Consider the following 19,510-nt stretch of genomic DNA (forward strand, 5'->3'; position numbering starts at 1 on the left):
TATTAATGTCACTTTCGTGACCAATTTTCACACTCTGCTCTGTTAATTGAATTTGGAAAAAAAAAAAAAAGAAAAAGAAAGAAAAACGAAAAAAATAAAATCAAATGTCTTTGTCGATGTACTTTGTTCTAAATTGAGATCCACTGGAATAAACTTGAGACCGTTGAACCGCTTATATTAATATACATGTGATCGGATCTTTAAATAACCTACAAATAACATAATAATAATGTATCATCAACTTGATAAATATATTCAATTAAATGGTTAATTATTATTCGACATGAATAAAATTGTTAAAAGTAAAATTTATTGGATCGATGAAAGAGTTATAAAACCTTTCGTGCATTCCCAATTCATCATTGTTCTCAAGGGTATCCAAGCTCTTCGTAGTAGCGTTTACAGGTCTGCTCGTTATCGCTCTAGTCGCTCATGAATCACACAATTCTATAATTAGTCGAGATCATATACTGAAATATAAATGTACTTTCTTATCTTTTTAAGAAAAGTTAGGGCTACTAAGATAAAGAGTTATAACAAGTGACAAATTTTACTATAAACAGCCATCGAGAGGTAGAAAGAAAAAAGTGCCAAAAGGAATGCCACAAGAAAGTACATACATGTGTGTAATGAGAAGATGTTAAACAAAAAATATGCATATGTGTATATATGTATGTATGTATGTATGTATGTATGTATGTATGTATGTATGTATATAAATACTCGAATGAAGTAACGTCGATTGAGAAAGAAAGAAAAAACAAAAAGGTATTAAAGAAAAAGCGTGCGGAAGGAGAGGATGCGACCGTCCGTAAGAACGACAAGAGACGAAATGAGAGGGGCTCGAGGCGAGCTAGTACCACGTGACTCAGCGGGAGTCACGTGATCGGTCGGTAGCGGTAAGCCGATTGGCCGACAGTCGCGGACCGCGACGACGAGCGAGTATAGGCGCGCGGAGCCGAGACAAAAGTCTCGCGAAATGACGGCGTTCTACGACACAAGAGCGTGCGTTGTTTTCAAGCGAGTATAGCGAGCGAGTGACCTTGATTCCTTCGCCAACGTGTTGTGTAGTCGTTCGTTTTGTGGGGGCTCTAAAGCCGAGAGAACCCGACTGACGACTACTACTACCACTAGTAATTCTCATTCGCCAGTACGAATTCAATCACCGTTCTCGAAACAACTTTGCTAGAGTTTTTTTTTAAACGAGTTTCGTCTTCGAAAGGGTTCTTTTTTAAATTGTATTTTTAACATTTATTTTTATTTTTTTCCTCGATAAGTGAACAACCACAACATGAAGCTCTTTTTTAACATTTATATCATCGTTACGTGTTTCCTTGCATTTTCCTATGCATTTCCCGGTGAGTAAAACATAATTTTTTCAATTCGAGTCACCTTCTTTGAAATTATTTGTCGCGATAACTGATGAACAAGTATTTGCTCGTGTTCACTTTTTTTTTCTCATCTTCTTCCTTTGCGTATTTTTTTTTTTATATCGTTGATCGTAATTTGAATTTTTCCGCCTCATTGTTGCCAATCGACTAAGATCGAACTTAGCTCACCTTCTCTCATATTTTATTATAAACTCGAATGGTCGCAAATTATTAAAATCTTGGATTTCTTCGTTAAATTTTTTATCCAAAAATCGATGATTCATATATCTTATTAAATCTTTTCTTTCCTCGGCTGTTACTTTATGTCGATAATTTTCTTATCTCTGTCTTGGCCCAGCGAAACGAAAAAAATGGCCTTATAAATATGTGTGTGTGTGTGTGTTTATCTGTAGCTATATATAGATATACCATTAGTCTTGCGAACGGAAATAGATCGATACGTCGTTTCTCTCGCTTGAATACTTGAACGTAGTATAAACAATAAGATCGAAAGGTTATCCTTTGACATTTAGATATATGTACGTTTTGAACAAAGATATTCAAATGTAGGTTATATTCTATTTGCACGTAATGAAGGAAAAAATGTGTATGATTTAAAAACGAGGATATATCGACGAACAATTTCGAGAACGATCTATAGAACGTTAACATGGAATAGTTGCTAACAAAGAAAAGTGACCTTTCGAAACTGTAGAAGAGAACGACAACGATATGTGTGTATCGACTGGAAGCTAATTTAAGTGTCGTAAGACTTAACGATTCGGGAACAAGTGGAGAAGATTAAATTCAAGTTTAAAGGAGTGGCCGTTTCGATCTAATAACGAACGTCTGTAATATATATTTCGATTCGTTCGACCTTTATTTTCTTATACAGACAGATATATTAACTTTTTTCCTATACTTTTCTAATGCCGACGATATATAATCTATGATATATACATATATATATATATATATATATATATATATATACACACACGATATCGATGTATTTTGCAAACGAATGACATCTTAAAAGGAGAATAAAATGAAAAGGTTCTCTCTTCGATTTTTATAAAAATACACATAGCATACATGTAGCTTGCATCGCAAGATATAACTGAACGTGAATGAGAAGACGGTATTGTTTAGTTATTGTTTTGTTGGCAGCGCTTTTCGTCTATTTCTCTTCTCGGTCTTTTCGCGAATCCGAAGCATCGTAGAAGCGTTTAGTAAAGAGATATATCCACACAATCGTTCCTTCGTCCACGCTCCGTTTATTTTTCCCCGATATGATAGTCACTAAGGTTGAGAGAGGGCTTGAAACCTTTCTCTTTCTCTCCCTCTCTCCATCCGTGTACTTATTTCGAGATATATATATATATATATATATATTCGATCGTGCCAAGGGGCACGCACTAGCCGAAGCTTTTGAATATTGGAAAACGCGTCGTTTCAAATGCAGTCGTAACACGTGACTAATTTCTATATCAATAAAGTAAATGCCTTGAATCTAATTGCACTATTCTGTCCACACGGGAAACTTTTATACGTTTTACCTTTTCATTCTTTTTACATGTGGAAAGAGAAACATACCAGATAAATGGGAAAAGAAATGCATAGGAAAAAGAAATGATACGCTTTATGTAATCTAATGTAACCTATGATCTGCATATTCTGTGTGTGCGTGTGCACATATATATATATATATATATTATTTTTTCATGCATCGTACTTTCTTGCGACTAAAAATAATTAGAAAACTAAATGAGAAATCGTGATACAACTTTTTTGTGATAGATCTAGCGAAATAAATAAACAGGATAACAATTCCGTCTTTCTCTCGCCGTTTCAATGTATCGGTGGTCCCCAGAAATGGCCAGAGGGATATAGAAGGAACTGGAATCACGTACGTCAATCACGCTCTGTTTATCGTACGTGTGCCAATCGTTCCCATTTAGATTGAATTTTTTCCCTCGGACTAATATGAACGGTACTCCTCGAGTTCTTACTGCTCGAGGAGAAAGAGGATATCTTCTGCTTCTTATGCTTCTCATCCTCCTCTTCGTCTTCGTCTCCTCCTTCTCGTGATAAATGAAACTTTTCGAGGGTAGAAAACCTTTTTCCGTATGGTCTTGTAGCCTGGCTTACTCGGTTCGTTACGTTCATCGCTCGATATACACGTAACTTCCTTTTCCCCTTCTAAAATAAGGAAAAAAAGAACCATGAAAAAGTGATCGATATGATAAGGCAAATTAAAGAGATTTTTTTTACTACCTATTATCGATTGTAATATTATATTTGACAAATAATTATTAGTAATGTCAAAGCGAAAAATTAAAAATGGACACTGAAAAAAGGGCGAAACAGAAAGAGGGAATAAAAAAGAAAAATTCTCTGGCGAGAAGAGAGAGGCTTCATGGTTCCTAAAGAAAACGAGATTGAAACGGTCGACGGCTTTGTAAGGCCGTCTTAAGTACGAGACCCCCATCTTTGAATTCGCTGAAACTTTTCTTTTAACTTTTTCGAATGGCGGATCTCGAAAACTTCGAAACCGACAGCAAGTAAAAGAGAAAGAAAAAGAGAGTGGCCCTCGGCGTCCAATTATAAAATTCTTTTCCTTTCTCACGACTTCCACGAGCTCCGGGATAAAATACACACATATATGTGTGTGTGTGTACAGGCAGTCGCACACGCACGCACGCACATTTATGTATACATATATACGTACAAGAGGAAACGAAGAAAATGAAATAAATTTTTCGACTTGGCCTCGTCTTGGATTCATAACCTCTTTAAAAAGTTCCACCGAAGAGGCAAATGTCCATTAATATTTCGTCATCGTCCAATAAGCAAAACCCTTTTCATTCATATATTCACACCAACTTCTACACATATTAACGGGTATTCACATCGATTCATATAGTTCATACGTAGATCCACGCATAATACTCAGACATAAATCCATAAATGGATCCAAAAGTTTTCTCATACGAAATGCTTTTACTCGTCGAATAGCTTTCTCGCACCATCTCTCTCTTTCGCGCGCACATATACAGGCAAAATTCAAATGCAAATGAAGACAGATATGTACGCAAAAAAAGCATTGACAATATTTTCTTGTTGTATTTATCAAGTATATTACAAGTATATAATTTATGATATTGTTAATACTTTTTCAATATAATATTTAAATGAATCGTACGTTCGACTCCTACGTCGATAAACAATTTTTGGTGGAAAGAAGAGAAAAAGAAAATTTGCCCATCAATCTTTTATGGTAAAAGAGCAAGCTACTTACGTATATAACGTATTTGGATTCGATTCACGACATTTGTCGTACCGTTATATGACTTTCAACACATGCTGCTATGCCGGATGCATGAGTTGTCAGGAAGTTGAGCCGAATCAACCAACGAGCTTCCACTGCGTCGTCCATCGTCGTCCATGTTGAATTCGCGTGACTTCGTTTCCCAAACGCTTTGCATGGTCGATAATTAGCTTGGCATTTTCCGTTAGAAAAACGTTCGTTCGTTCGTTCGTTCGCTCGATATAAAAATATAAAAAAAAAAAAAAAAAGAAAGAAAAGAAAAAAGAAAGAAAAAAAAAGAAAGAAAAAATGATAAATAAATAACACGACTCGAATTATACGTACAGAAGAGCCGAGTGATCTCGTTAAAGATGCTGACCGTCCATTTCTCCACCGTAAAGCTAGTTAACCTCAAATACTACCTCAATTTCGTTCCAAGTAACTCGCCACTTCGCTTTTGCATTTAAATAACGTTTACCGACTGCATCCTCGTATACAGGGTGACTCGTTTCTATCTGCAAATAAATATATTTTAATGAAAAGATCTTATAAAATAATCAAACTTACAAACAAATTTTGGCAATCTTGGTCATTTACGTCATTTACACTGATCAATATAATTAACAACATTTTATAAAATAACAAGATCACAATATTTCGATATATCAATTATCGAATAAAAATTACATTTCTTTAATTTAGACGATTTTTGATAAACAAAACCGTTGCCGTTTATGAATGATACGGGTCACTCTGTACGTGCACACGTACAGATAAATGGCTCATATTTGTTAGCACGGGGATGGAAGTGTAGTCGCGTAAGTTTCTTTGACCGGTTGGAAATTCGACGTGGCATACTCCAACGAAACTGATGGTCACCAGCACGATAAATACATTACTGCCATTCCTACTATCCAGAATCATGGAAAAGCCTCTGAGATTCTCAGAGCTTTTACGACTTTCGATAACGTACCATGAAAAGTATCTTTCCGGACACGAGTGCTCTTCAATGTTTCCAAGTGAAAAGATACTTCGAACTTGCTCTCTCGCGAGTCCTATGAAAATGTTTCAAAGCGACATGAGAAAACAAAAAAAGAACGAAAGGAAAAAACGCACCTACAGCGATTCAAGTTCGTCATTTCCAATCTATTCTCCAAATGTAATACTTACGAAATGAACGGAATTATAAAGAAAGAAAGAAAGAAAGAAAGAGTTTATTGTCAAACATTATATCTTATATAAACTTCAATAATTTTTTTCAATTTCTTCTTAATTTTCCCCTATAAATTGGAATCTTTTTGACCCCAACGAAAATACGTTACGTTCACGTAACAAACCTTTTAAGTATGATAATCAAGTGAGCCTGGATTAAATGCAGTAATTAGGATTTCCGTAGGACGTTGAACGTGGTCAGTGATGCATGCCGACAACCAACAAAGTGAATGCCCTACTGCAAAACATATAACTCGATCCTCTCAAAAATAAATACATATACATATTATTAACACGTATAAGTAATCAAATTCACATCTATATCTATATACTATATATATATACTCGATTAGGAGCAAAAGTTCCTAGGTGATTGTAGTAATTTCAAATTGACTCCATTTTGCGAGACTTGTAGTTTAACGATCCGAAACTCCCCTAAGAGGTTTCGTAAAAAGGGACTGATTTTTTAAATCACCTAGAAACTTTTGGCCCACCCTGTGGACGTGTATACATGTATATATATATATATATATATATATATATATATATATATAAATCACACTCTTTTTTTTCGGCGGGTAGGAAGACGAGAGAAGAAACGTATTTTCTTGTGAAAATTACTGGCCACGTTAATATCGTGTTTCTGTAAAACCACGTACCGCCATGGTTCGTGGCATTATTCGTAAAAATATTTGTTGAACGTGCTTGAAACATGTATGTAAGAGAGAGAGAGAGAGAGAAAGAGAGAGACAGAAGACAAAAAAGATTTAATTAAATTTTCTTCGCATTCCAGAACACAGAAAATGATGTTGTTATAACTACGACATTAAATTTATGTTGCTATTATCCATCCTCCCTCTTTGGTCTTTAATTCGATTTTTAAATATATAAATGAATCGATCAATTATTTAATTAATTAATTAATTTCTCTTTATCTTACTCACGCACACACACACACACACACATATATATATATATTTTATGTGTGGATCTTTCTCTGTCTTACGAAGAAGAGAAGGGAATTTGGAAATCGAATAGAACATCGTCGTCATGAAATAAACGAAAGAAAGAAAAGTTCTTATCGGTCTTATAGAGAACGGATATATTTTCTCCGTTCTATTTATCGTCAATTCAATATTTTCTCCAAACTTTCCACCTCCGTCTCCTCCTCTCCTACGTTTGCCGTCTCTCGATGGTAGAAAAGCTTTTATCAATCGAATATAGAAAATTGTTATGGATATGACGATTTTTCTTGTATACGTCTATGTATTATAATATAAGGGATTCGAAGGACGAGTAGTTGTAATAACTTATCTTGCCAAAGAGAGAATGATAATAATAACAATAGTAATGATAATAGTAACGGTATATGGAATGCAACTTTTTCAATGTTCTTTATTACACGATATGTCCTGTGTGTGCGCCGCGCGCGCGCTTATGTGTGTGTCTAATAAAAGAAAAGTAAAATCCCTGGATTTAGATTTTTCAGACGCGGCCAATCCTATTTGATCTCTCGATTCTTTTCGAAATAATTAAATGTTGATAAGGATTTTTGTGTCAATTTATACGAAAGATAAAGCTTATTAAAGTTTCATTATATTTAATAGAAAATAAAGATTCGGCAAATATCGACAAGGTCATCAGAAATGATTTTACTAGAATATATTAATCGACAATATACATACAGAATATATACATATACAAGATAAATGTGATATATAACAATAGTTTTCTCTTTTTAATTAATTTTCATAAAAAAAATATTAACCGGAAAATATTATTTTATTGAGGTATATGTATAAATATGTATATACATGTACAAGTTGCATGTTACCTGTCTCTCCATATTTTTCCATTATTTTTCTCAAATGCAAACCTACTACCTTTGGTGCTACATGTACGTACATGTACGCACGCACAAACACGCACTATACGTGCCTAGTGGAAAAACTGGTTTTCCAAGTTTTCCTCGATCGTTTTTAATGGATCGATCTCGAACGTAACGAACATCAAGTTCAATGCAATCGTTCCTATAAACGTCATCCTTTGTTCCGCATTGTCCATACGTTGCCACAATAAAAAATTTATATTTATGCAGTAAGCGAATCAAGTATACGTGCGTGCGTGTGTGTATGTATGAACGCATTTTACATAAATTTAAATCTTATATTATGTTATAAGCTTATTTTGCATCCAACTAGAGGACATTTTTATCGACAATACGAAAACTGTACTATCAACATAACAATTACCGACATATGGTAAAAAGTGCCAAACATTTTTCTTGATGAAATTCAATTTATTTTTTTTACTTTTCTTTTTTTTTTTTTTTTTTTTTTTACTTTAATCAGGCAATTTTAACGATATTACCATCTATATTATGCAATGAATTACTATGGTACGTTAATTAATATGTTGCATTAATATATTCTAATTAATAATACGATTCATCATATAATGCAATATGATAAATTAATTACAATATTCATTTATTTCAAACTCCAACAATTAACTAATATAAATAATAATAATAATAATAATAATATACAAGCGCACATACACATACAGATGTATGTATATTCTCAAAGTTGGTGCAAATTAAGTTAGTTACGTCATCGTTACTGCAGTTGTTAGTGCATAGCGGTGCCCAAAAAAAGAAGAAAAAGAAATGGTGAAAAGTACCGTTCGACAAATTCCATTGGAAAGAGTGTAGAAGAGCATGAAGACGAGTGAGAAGAAGAAGAAGAACAAGTGGAACGACTACCAATTATCGAGGACCGTAGTCGGAAGTAACACCGAAGGACTTGTTCGTGTCGTGCAAAGAAAATCATCCTTACGAATAAGTCTCTCTCTCTCTCTCTCTCTCTCTCTCTCTCTCTCTCTCTCTCTCTCTCTCTCTATCCTTATCCCTCGCTCTATTTTACTAGATACTCGCATCGAATAATAATATGGGATAGATATATAGTAGACTAGTCCACAGGATCATTGTGTAACGAGCATAGCTGAGGAATAGACGATATCTTTCCTCCGCGTAGAAAATCCGCGTCAGCAATCCCGATCGTCGAGGAGTTTGGATTAGGACGAATTCAAGATGACGAGAACGACGAGAAAACTGAATCGTTATTATTTTCCTAAGAGTTTCTCTTCCTCCGGGAATATATATGTATATATACACACGTTTTATTCGTTTGGATATGAAATATAAAATACCGAAAATGATTTTAATGGCAGCCCAAGTAAAACGCGCGCAGACAAAAAATCGTTTTTAAATATAAATACGCAATTAAACAAAACGATTATAAAATCATCAAAGTAGCTAATAGAAGCATTTCTAACGAATAAAAGCTACAAACGAAATTTTAACGATCGGCCTGCACCCCTCCTCCCTTCGTTCCTACATACACATGCGCATATATATACGTGTACGAAGAAAAAAAGGGAAATAATCAAAAAAAAATTATTCAATGCGAATGAATGAGTAAGCACGACGGAAAATAATGTTACGCTAACAGAAGTTTATTAGCTATACCACGTCCATGACAAAATGCAATATCCATTGAATTTCAACTTCAATTTAATACGCATGCGTGCACCCGTCCAACCCCCTCTCTTTCGTCCACTTTCATCTCTCTCTCTCTCTCTCTCTCTCTCTCTCATCTCTCCGATACAAACATGAATACGTATGTACATATATATATATATATACATGAATGTAATCGGTCAAGCCAAGGCACAAGCTCTTACGGCGACATTTTAACATGTGACGTTTTCATACACCGACTTTGCAATAAGTCGTGTCACGAAAGGAAACAAGAGAGACAGAGATGGAAGATGCACGCGTTTGCTAGCTGGATGCATGCATGCATGCATGGCATATAATTGCAACATAACCGGAGACACGTGTACGTAAAGCCTGCTTTCACCACCTCTGACCCTTTCTATACGTCCCTCTCTCCGTCTATATATTTCTCTCTTTCTCTATCTTTCACATACATATATGTCGATCGTTGCACATTCACGAATGTCAAGTACTTCCAAGTTATTACGCCTTTGACATCAAGTACGTACTAGTATTAGGTGCTTTCGCGCGCTATTTCGATTCCAAGCTTCATAATACCTTGCTTACCATGTCCCCCTTTACTCTGTGTGTACGTATATACGTATGTATATTTATAGTTTAGTATGCAGTTACGGTTAGATCGTACACGTATTACACTCGCGTATGCAGCGCATAGATGCATACGTGCATCTGAGACGCGCGCGCGCGTGTAAGTCATCACTTGCTAAAGGACGGAGTTTGGATGGGGGAAAACTGTTTTACCGACGGATTTGGAACTACTCTTTCCGGCTTTGCTCTCGACAATATCGACATTTATTTTTTCTTTCTTTTTTTTTTTTTTTCTTTCGTTGTGACGGTGTTTAAGTCTTTTCCAAAACCACAAACGAGCCTTTCCCCTTTCTCTCTTTTTTTCACACAGTATATACACATTATATGTGGAACATCGAATTAGATGTCTGAAAATCTCGGACAGTTTGTTGCACGGTCCACTCTTGCATATTCTAGTCGTGTATTTATATGAATGGCTCACATGTTACAAAAACTTTTTTTCTTCCTCTCTCTCTCTCTCTCTGCTGCATTTATATTTAACCGAGAATGAATCACCGAGCGTGTTAAAAATATTAACAAGAAAACATTCTGCATTACCAGTTTCTCTCTCTCTCTCTCTCTCTCTGTCTCTCTGCTTTTTGAGAACTTAGACATTTTTTATTTGCTCCTTTTTGTTAACCAAAGAAATTTTGTTACGCGGAATTATTTCCTCGAAAAGAATTATCCCACACGATTTAATGAACGATTAAATATTAAAGAGAAAAATACTTATTTTGTTTGTTAACAATCATGTGACATTTTTAAGTAACATGATATATACGCAAAGGGCGCAATATTTGATTGAAAAAAATGATCAATAATTCAAAATTATTAAAGGAATTTAAAAAAAAAGAAAAAAAAAAACTCGAGATTCAATATTACCGATTTATAGGGATCTACTTTACCGACGTCGCGGGCTTATCCATTTATTCAGAAAACGATACATTTACTCGTCCAATCGGATCGGATCAACTTTAGTAGATAGCAAAGTAGTTCCATTCGGAACTACCACAACAGAACATTGCACTTAATATATATCGAGTTTAATTCAGAGATTAGCCATCGAAGAAAGCTCTTATGTATATGTATACGTGCAGAAACACACAGAGATAAACATGGCCAAAGGGAAAATAGAAATATTTCGTAATTCGTTAATAACATACGATTACAACATAATCTAATAACGATGCAAGTAATTAGCTATGGGACAACACTCATTCGGTCGGTAATATCGCATTACGTCCTCTCTAATTAATAACCCTACGAAGATGGAACAAACTACTGATAAAAGCCAGGGGAAACGTGAACGTTAAACGTAACTACTAACTCATCGTTAGAGTATTATGTAATGAACGGAGAAACGATTTACGTAACGTTCTCTAATTAATTTGTTAGCTACCGTGGAAAGGGATGTTCATTGTACGTTTCGATTTGTTTAGGAAAAAGGCCTACAATTATTAAGATTTGTATTCCCAGTAATCCAACCGATTCTTCCCTTGATTGAAAGAAAACGAATAAATAAAAATCAAAATAAAATTATATATCATTGCTGAAAAGACACACCCTATTATGTACGCGTGTGTACTGCGCGTACAAGGGTGGTCCATAAAAAAAGTGTTGCTTGCATATGGTATAACAGAGTTCAGTATATAATATGTATATACGTGTGTGTGTGTGTGGATACATTATCTTCGTTCTTAATAATTAATAATAAATAGATGCGTAGATAATTCGAATAGTTAGATATGAGTAGCCTACGGTGTTCGATACGGTTAACGAGGGATAAGCATCGGTATAGAATCGTATCGTTAGTATACCTTATCGAAGGTAAAACACATCGGAACTACTGTGATCCTTGCATAGGCGACGTCGATGGTGTACGACCCAATTACCTTGGTTACCTGCCGTTAATTCGGCCAAACTATAAGCCATAGGAGGAAATGGATGCTTCGACTTCCGTGCTCGAGCGAATCGTTCAACGTTCCAATTAAATTCCCTCCCATGCCATCCCCATCCACTCAAATGCATCCTCTGATTGACGAAACGTACAGGCGAGAAAATAATTAATTGCCCAGCGCTTCCGGATAAACATTACCGTTGCTTTATTTATTCTCCTTCCCATGGATTTAGAGAGAGAGAGAGAGAGAGAGAGAGAGAGAGGGAGAGGAGGGGCGGCAGATATCCACTTCATTTGCCTGACTTTTCCTATGCTAAAAGAGGGAAATAAAAAAAATAAGTTACTGACTTTGGGTGATAATTCAAGTTGAACAAATTTTCGAATTCTGACCTAATCAATCGAATAATATATATATATATATATAGATTATGTCAATCGCATTTAGAAGATTTTTCTAATCGAATCAATATAATAAGTAAATATACGGAAGAATAATAAAAACGACGCAAAAAAATAAATTATGAAAACTCGGAATGGATTTTATTCCTCTCTTTGGGGAGTGTAAAAGATTGAGGAGAGAAGCTAAGAAGACCTTTCTTTCGTAAAAATGGCGCTGACTTTCTAGAGAGACGTGTACTTTATCGAGAGAGAGAGAGAGAGAGAGAGAGAGAGAGAGAGAAAAAAAGGAAATGGAATTTTGCCAAGGCCGATATGCCACTAGCAGCCGCTACCACCACCCCCATAGTCGTCTATTTTATTCTTTAGTCAATGACACTTGGTGCTGAACACACAGCTGGAACCTCTACTACGTGTTTTCTCTTTCTTTTTTTTTCGTTTGTCTTCTTTTGTTCCTTTCTTTTTTCAGAAATCTTATCACGTTAAACCTGCGCTTAATATTTTGTTGAAAAAGAGGGACAGAGAGAAAGAAGTAAAATATTAATAATAAATAATCTCGATAAATCGATACGATTGAAGTTTCTTTAAAAGATCATCCTGTATGTTTATACGTAAGAGTGATTTCTTATTAACACTTATGTATAAAGCGATACGAGCAATTTCTATAAGAATCGATCGGATCTTTGATAATACGCGCAGCATATACGCGACACATTAACGAATGTGTAAAAAATAACGAAATAATATTAAAAGTTATAAGATACTACTTGCGTATACACATATACGAGCAGATTTCGCAGAGTGCTTCTAGCGATTATCCAATTCGCCGGCTTAGTCGTCAATTGCGCGTGACGCAGGAGAAACGTAGGAGTCAATTTGAGTCAATCTAATCCCCTCGCGGTAATGAACGCGAATAAAATCAAAAGAGAGCTAAACAGAGAGAGAGAGAGAGAGAGAGAGTAGATTTACTTGTTACCGTCGAAACAAAAATTGACAGGTTTGTCGATCGAATTTTAAAAACGACACGATTTCAATACGACGATTATAACGATTAACGATAGATACATCGATTGTGATAGAAATTATCAATACGACGTTTATATTTTAATTGTTCAGAATTTTATATGGAATAATCTGATCCCATGTTTTGATTATGACGATAAAGTTTAATCGATAAGTGATTTCTTTTTAAATAGTTGTCATTGGCAAATATACTCGCGAATGGATATACATAAATTATCTCACGAGAAGCGTCTTCGAACACAAAAGCAGGTATCAATTAACAAGATGCATCGTATGTATATACTATAGAACAATATTAATCTTGTGCGAACCGATCAGCCATGTAACTACGTTCTGATTATGATCGACGAGAGACAACGTTCCTACATACCAATAATATCTGACGAATAAGACAGAGAGAGAGAGAGAGGCATACAATCGCGCTTAATATTATCCAAATCGATAACATTTAATGTAAATCGAGCATTATAATTCTTATCAAACATACAATAATATAATATATATATATATATATATATATATATATATATATGTGTGTGTGTGTGTGTGTGAATATCGCTTGATGTATTCCTTCCTCATAGATATCCAAATTTTCACAAACATTATCTTGCAAGATCTGACACGGCTTTAATCGTTCGACGTACCAGTGTTCAGACTAGTACACCGCCTGTGTATTATAATGTTTACAAAGCAATATATTACGCATCAAGCAACGTTGCGAATAAATGGAAACGATCTAGCTCCTCTCTCTCTCTCTCTACCCCCTCTTACATTGTTGCATAACGAATAATAGATTTGAATTTCCAGGAAATAAGAGGATTTCATCGTTTCACGATTTTACGATTTCATGATTTTCAACAATTCTTCAATTTTTCGTCGAATCGAAAGCTTTTTTTTATATTATAAATTTATAATAAAAAAATCCAAGAGCCTAATTAAAAAATGAAACAGTGCAAAGTTATTTGAAAAAGAAAAAAAAACCGAGAGAAACATGAAACAACTTTTACAATGACATTTGTTTATAAAATTTTCTGTAAAACTTGCAAATTGTGAAACTGCAAAATAATAAGAAGAAGAAGAAGAATATAAAATCATAGAAAAAAAAAAAAAAATTGATGAATGAAAGAAAATAACAGGATAAAGTCAGTTTTATAATAAAATTCTCACGAAAAATAGCAAATTCAAGTATCGAAATAAATAAGGAAAGTACTCTATCAACGTTCCGAATAATTTTGACAGGTTGGATAGAAGGCTATTGGGAGTCAAAAGCATACACACTTATATATACAAAGAGAGAGAGAGAGAGAGAGAGAGAGTCACGTATACCAATACATTCTCTTTTCAATGGGAAATGACATTAATCATCCAGCATCCGAGCGATTCAATTCGAATAATTCGCGCGACTCGCTCGAGCATCCCCCTAGGAACTTGGATAGCTTCGACGAGAACGTATGGCTCGCCCGTGAACGCGCGCGCCCGCTCACAGATACATACACACTACATTTATATATGTGTGCGTTCCTTTTAAGGAACTCACTATCGATCGCTCTGAATTCCAGAACGATACCCACCCACATGTCATATATCGAAGAGACACGTTGCTAACCTTTTTGGGGACGTTCTTAGAGCCGTTGCGAATAAGACGTCACATTTTATCCCTTTAATATATAACGATACACGATTTGATCGATTACCGATCGAGTCTCGATTTCAGATAAAATATTTCGTCTGATCTCAAAAGTACATTGACATTTCTATCAAAATTTTCGCAATCTTGATAATTACAATTTTTTTGCAATAAAATTGTAACTCCATTATCGATCCAATTTTTATTTTTAATCGATTGAAAATATTGCATGGGAAAAAAAAAATTGCAATAAATAAACTCACGCCCACCAAGAGTGTATTATTCTGACATAAATCTGATCCAACTGTTCTCCTAAATTTTTTTATTTATTTCTATTTGCGATAACGCGTTTGCATCATTGAAATGACTATTTTATCGACGATCGGTAAATACGATCCTTTATTTATCGACGTCGAGATTACGAGAGCATTGAAATCATAATATAATTGATTAATAAATGAAAAAGTAAATTAATTATTACATCCGTACGCGATCCTTTCGATCTTTTATATTATTGATTTTCGTAGATTTTCAGTGAAGTTCGTTTATAATAATACGTTCGTTCTCTTCGTTTGATTTCAGCGTTCGACACGTCTGAAGAAAGCGACGAGAAAAAAAATGTCGATACGGTGCTCATTCTTCCCGGATCCGAGATGGACATGTTCGGCAGGCCACATATTCCTGGATTATCCGATTCTTCCGATTCCGACGAATCGTGGTCTTTATTTAGGCCAAGCACCGTTAATTTCGATTATCTAAGACAATCATTACAAGGTAAGTGTATTTCATGATTATTCTCGTTATGAGAATGCAATTGCGAAGCGTCATAATATATTGCCATTGCTTCGATGGATTTGTAGAAAAGAAAAGAAAAAGCAACATTGATCAAATTTAGTTTCGTGTCTCCTCAAAAAGAAAAGCAGCACTAGCCTGTATTAGAAGTATTATTGCAACTATTACCTCTTGATGGCTCGTTTATTTCTCTTCCCCTCTCTCGCGACAACGTGTAATACGACTTTTCCAGAAATGAGTAAAGTGCAGTCCAAATGCAAGCTTTATAATCTTACGTGAAATTTTGGTCTTTTTTGAATCAACGATAATAATCCGATGGGAAACAGGATGAGATAAAATCGGTAGGAAGGAAGGACGTGTTCGATGAATGGACAGAGATTTTCGATAAAATCGTTCCCCTTTCATATAAGGATCATCAGGTCATTTTGATTGGCTATGACGTAGTATCATATAGGACAATGGCGAAAGTGAAAAGTTAGAGAGAAAGAGAGCTAAAGTTATATCAGCCGAGAAATGACCAATTGCCTTTGCGAATTCCAATTTCTTGCCCATTCAGTTTGACCATTATTATACAAGGACACAGAAAGGCTTCTATCGTTCGTTCGATACGAATCGACGTTCACCATTTAAATGATTTTGTTAGGGATCTTTTATTTTTCAACTATTACCATTTCATCGGTCGGACGGTAAATAAAAATGACAATGATTGTTGCATGTGTTAATTTGAAATCTTTTGAAATTTAATTTGAATTTTAAATACTTTCATAAACGAAAAGTAATGTTGTCAATGTCGCTAAAAGTTTCGACAAATATTTCACTGGTCCAGCAAATAGTTTTAAAATGGGCCACCTTGTATATAAGTACACATACGTATTGTACAAGATCCGTCGACTCGAAGCGATTATCGAGCTTGAAGATGTCGGCTCCACGCCAACTATGCGCTTCCGTGAAATTAATTCGCAATGGCGTGCTACGAGCAGAGTTAAAAAGACATTCGAGTAATTTATTATCTTTTAAAGGGTCCTTTCGAGAAACTCGTAAAACGAATACCGTGAAACTATTAGACGTACGTAGTACGTAGTATCTTGATAACAACGATAAAGTATGATAAAAGTAATTCAACAATAAATGTTGAAATGAAAAAGAAAAAGAAATCTAAATCTAAATGTCGAACGCAAAAAACGCGATCGAAGGAAAAATTTGGAATTTTTTCGCGGCGTAAACAGATTCGAAAACGTTTCGTGTCTAATCATAAAGAGGCTACTATATTATTTCGATTTTCGAGTCGTATTACCAATGTGAACCATGTCGTTATTCTTCTTAATGGCCTTAATAGAATGCATCTTATAAATTGCACCGTTTACCTTACGTCCCGGCAATATACCTGTTGCAATCCTCGGGTACGTCCACCTTTTCTCATAAAATAACCCTTCACTTTAAACGGTATAACAAATGATTCGGTCTTGTTCGAATTAACTTTCCTTTCGTTATTACGTAAGCAATGTCCTATTCGTGACGTTCGTCGTTCCATAAAATCAGGAACAAGATGATACGATGCAAAATAATCTATATAATAATAATAATGTTTACCTCCTAATAGTAGACAACATTTATTTAGATCAATTATTTCGTGCCCGATCGATCACGTATATATATATATATATATATATATTACAATGACGAATAAAAATCAAGAAAATGAAAGCAATTGTTAATTCCCTTAAAGATTAAAATCCTTCGTAATCGAACGTTATGATAATATATAATAAAGGCCATATTAACGCATATATTAAAGATATTATGAAACGTCGTTGATTCAAACGAGAAAGTGACCTAGAATCGTTAACGTGTGATGATATATACCGTTTTATAAAAGTATACAAATATTATTACCCAACAACGAATCATAATATAAAGTCCAATATAATAATAATATATATCAATGAGATTTCATCATTTTCCCTAATCTATGCATTTTCAGATTTGATGAATCGACTTAGAAATCAAATGGCCAATATTGCGTCAACTTTCCCGTTAAATACTGGATTTGTAACACGTTGGAATAAAATTCCTGAAGGAGCAAATACTACTTCTACTACCAAAGTAAAACAATTTTCTCTCTACAATGATTATATATCTTATATCAGTAAATTATTATTATTATTATTACGATTAAATAATAATGTCGTTTAATTATAGATCATCAATGGGCACGTCGTGACGATCAACGAAACGATTTACAGCGATGGTAACGACACCGAAGGAACGGTCATTCGTGTACGTGTCATCGACGTTAAACCTCAAAATGGAACGATGATTTCTCCAGAAAACGAAAATGGAACGATAATTCCAACGTCTACGATTATTCCTACGGAAAATGGTAACAAGACGGAAAATGGTACAATGCCACAACGAAGCGTTGAAACCGTAGAGGAGTTCGATAACGAGATACCTAATCAAGGAGACGTCCTGAATGCTTAAACAAAAAGAAAGAATAGTCATTTTTGCAAAATCGAAAACCTCTCCAATTTTTTCGTCTCTGTACATATATACATATACATATATACATACATAAATGTATACATGTATATATATATATATATATATATAAAATAGATAAACCATCAGTAATAACGCAACAAATTGTGTATCCATTTTAGCGGGGATAATAGTGTAGCGAAAACATTATCTATAATATACGTGAAAAAAATATATATATATATATATACATATATACATATGTGTGTGTATATATATATGTATATATATATGAAATAATCTAGTATAGCGTATATCGTATGTAGATGGTGGTATAAGCTTAGTATATACATATGCATGCGAAATGTAAATGAATATTTTAAATATGTGAATGCTATTCCGAATACAACATTCTTGTAATTTATATATACACACGCTCACATTTATAATCGCACATACATACGTAAATGTGTATATATGTACGTATATATACATATATACGTACACATGTACGTACGTATGTACGATAAACCCAATTGAAATTATTCAATCGAGTTACTTAAATAAATAAAAAAGAAACAATCTCCCTAGTCCATTCAATGAATCAACAAATTTAATGCTGAATACTTTGGTGGCGTAAACAATTGATTAACTGGCTTAATTGCAATCGCAATTGTTTTCGAATTATTTCATATATAACTATCTTTTATATTTAAATTCATATCAATTGATAAAATTGTCAAGGAAAAAAATGATAAAGAAAATGTTTCTACGACGTAACTATTTACGATATAACGTTATATACGATAACGACATAATAATATTGTAAGTTTTTAAATAATATTCACGAGTAGCGTTTAATAAAATATTTATACTAATGTTCAGACCGATATCTTTAAACATCTAGAATTCTGTTTTATCTTCCGATAAGTATTAAATAGATAGCAATAAGAAGGTGACTCCCTCTGGGGGCGAAAAAAAGAAGGAACTAAAGGCAGACGTCTGAAAAAAAAGTAGGGCATAATGTTTCAAATAAATGTGTGTGAATTCATACCAACCGAGTATAAATTGTGTGATTTTCCGAACGTCTGGATTAGGACAGACGCGTAAAAGCTGTCAATGATACCGCGTTTAAACATATGCGATCGTAATGAAACTGAAACGATTACAAAGCGTTAAATAAATGTATTATTCATAATAAATGGTTCATCCAAATTTCGATATGAAAGATTGAAGAGAGGTATAATTAAATTCGATC

The 19,510-nt window shown here is 34.3% G+C and overlaps 1 protein-coding gene and 1 long non-coding RNA gene across 15 annotated transcripts in view; one reads left to right on the forward strand and one right to left on the reverse strand.

Moving 5' to 3' along the window:
* Positions 1 to 1,139: 1,139 nt before the first annotated feature.
* Positions 1,140 to 19,480, forward strand: LOC124429909 (icarapin-like). Its single transcript, XM_046975794.1, has 4 exons — positions 1,140 to 1,358; positions 15,565 to 15,756; positions 17,756 to 17,877; positions 17,974 to 19,480. The coding sequence occupies exons 1-4, from the start codon at positions 1,292 to 1,294 to the stop codon at positions 18,253 to 18,255; spliced, it is 663 nt and encodes a 220-aa protein (XP_046831750.1). The 5' UTR covers positions 1,140 to 1,291; the 3' UTR covers positions 18,256 to 19,480.
* Positions 2,428 to 19,510, reverse strand: part of LOC124429911 — a 29,588-nt gene continuing 12,505 nt past the window's right edge. For 11 of the 14 annotated variants that reach the window (XR_006943584.1, XR_006943588.1, XR_006943585.1 and 8 more), the window contains 2 exons: positions 4,672 to 5,195; positions 2,428 to 3,572 (listed from right to left, as the gene is read on the reverse strand). This is a non-coding gene — a long non-coding RNA (uncharacterized LOC124429911). Of the gene's footprint in view, positions 3,573 to 4,671; positions 5,196 to 5,367; positions 5,736 to 6,017; positions 6,131 to 10,018; positions 15,559 to 19,510 lie in introns of those variants that run through there. The other 3 variants (XR_006943589.1, XR_006943587.1, XR_006943578.1) reach the window with 3 other exon arrangements.

Source organism: Vespa crabro, chromosome 16, assembly GCF_910589235.1.
Source record: "Vespa crabro chromosome 16, iyVesCrab1.2, whole genome shotgun sequence".
Taxonomy (NCBI): domain Eukaryota; kingdom Metazoa; phylum Arthropoda; class Insecta; order Hymenoptera; family Vespidae; genus Vespa; species Vespa crabro.

What these genes read in the sequence shown, in the direction of transcription:
- LOC124429909 (XM_046975794.1), top strand. Translation starts at nt 1,292, where the DNA reads ATGAAGCTCTTTTTTAACATTTATATCATCGTTACGTGTTTCCTTGCA. An exon ending in TCTAAGACAATCATTACAAG is followed by an intron (nt 15,757 to 17,755) that starts GTAAGTGTATTT and finishes ATGCATTTTCAG; the next exon opens with ATTTGATGAATCGACTTAGA. An exon ending in ATACTACTTCTACTACCAAA is followed by an intron (nt 17,878 to 17,973) that starts GTAAAACAATTT and finishes GTTTAATTATAG; the next exon opens with ATCATCAATGGGCACGTCGT.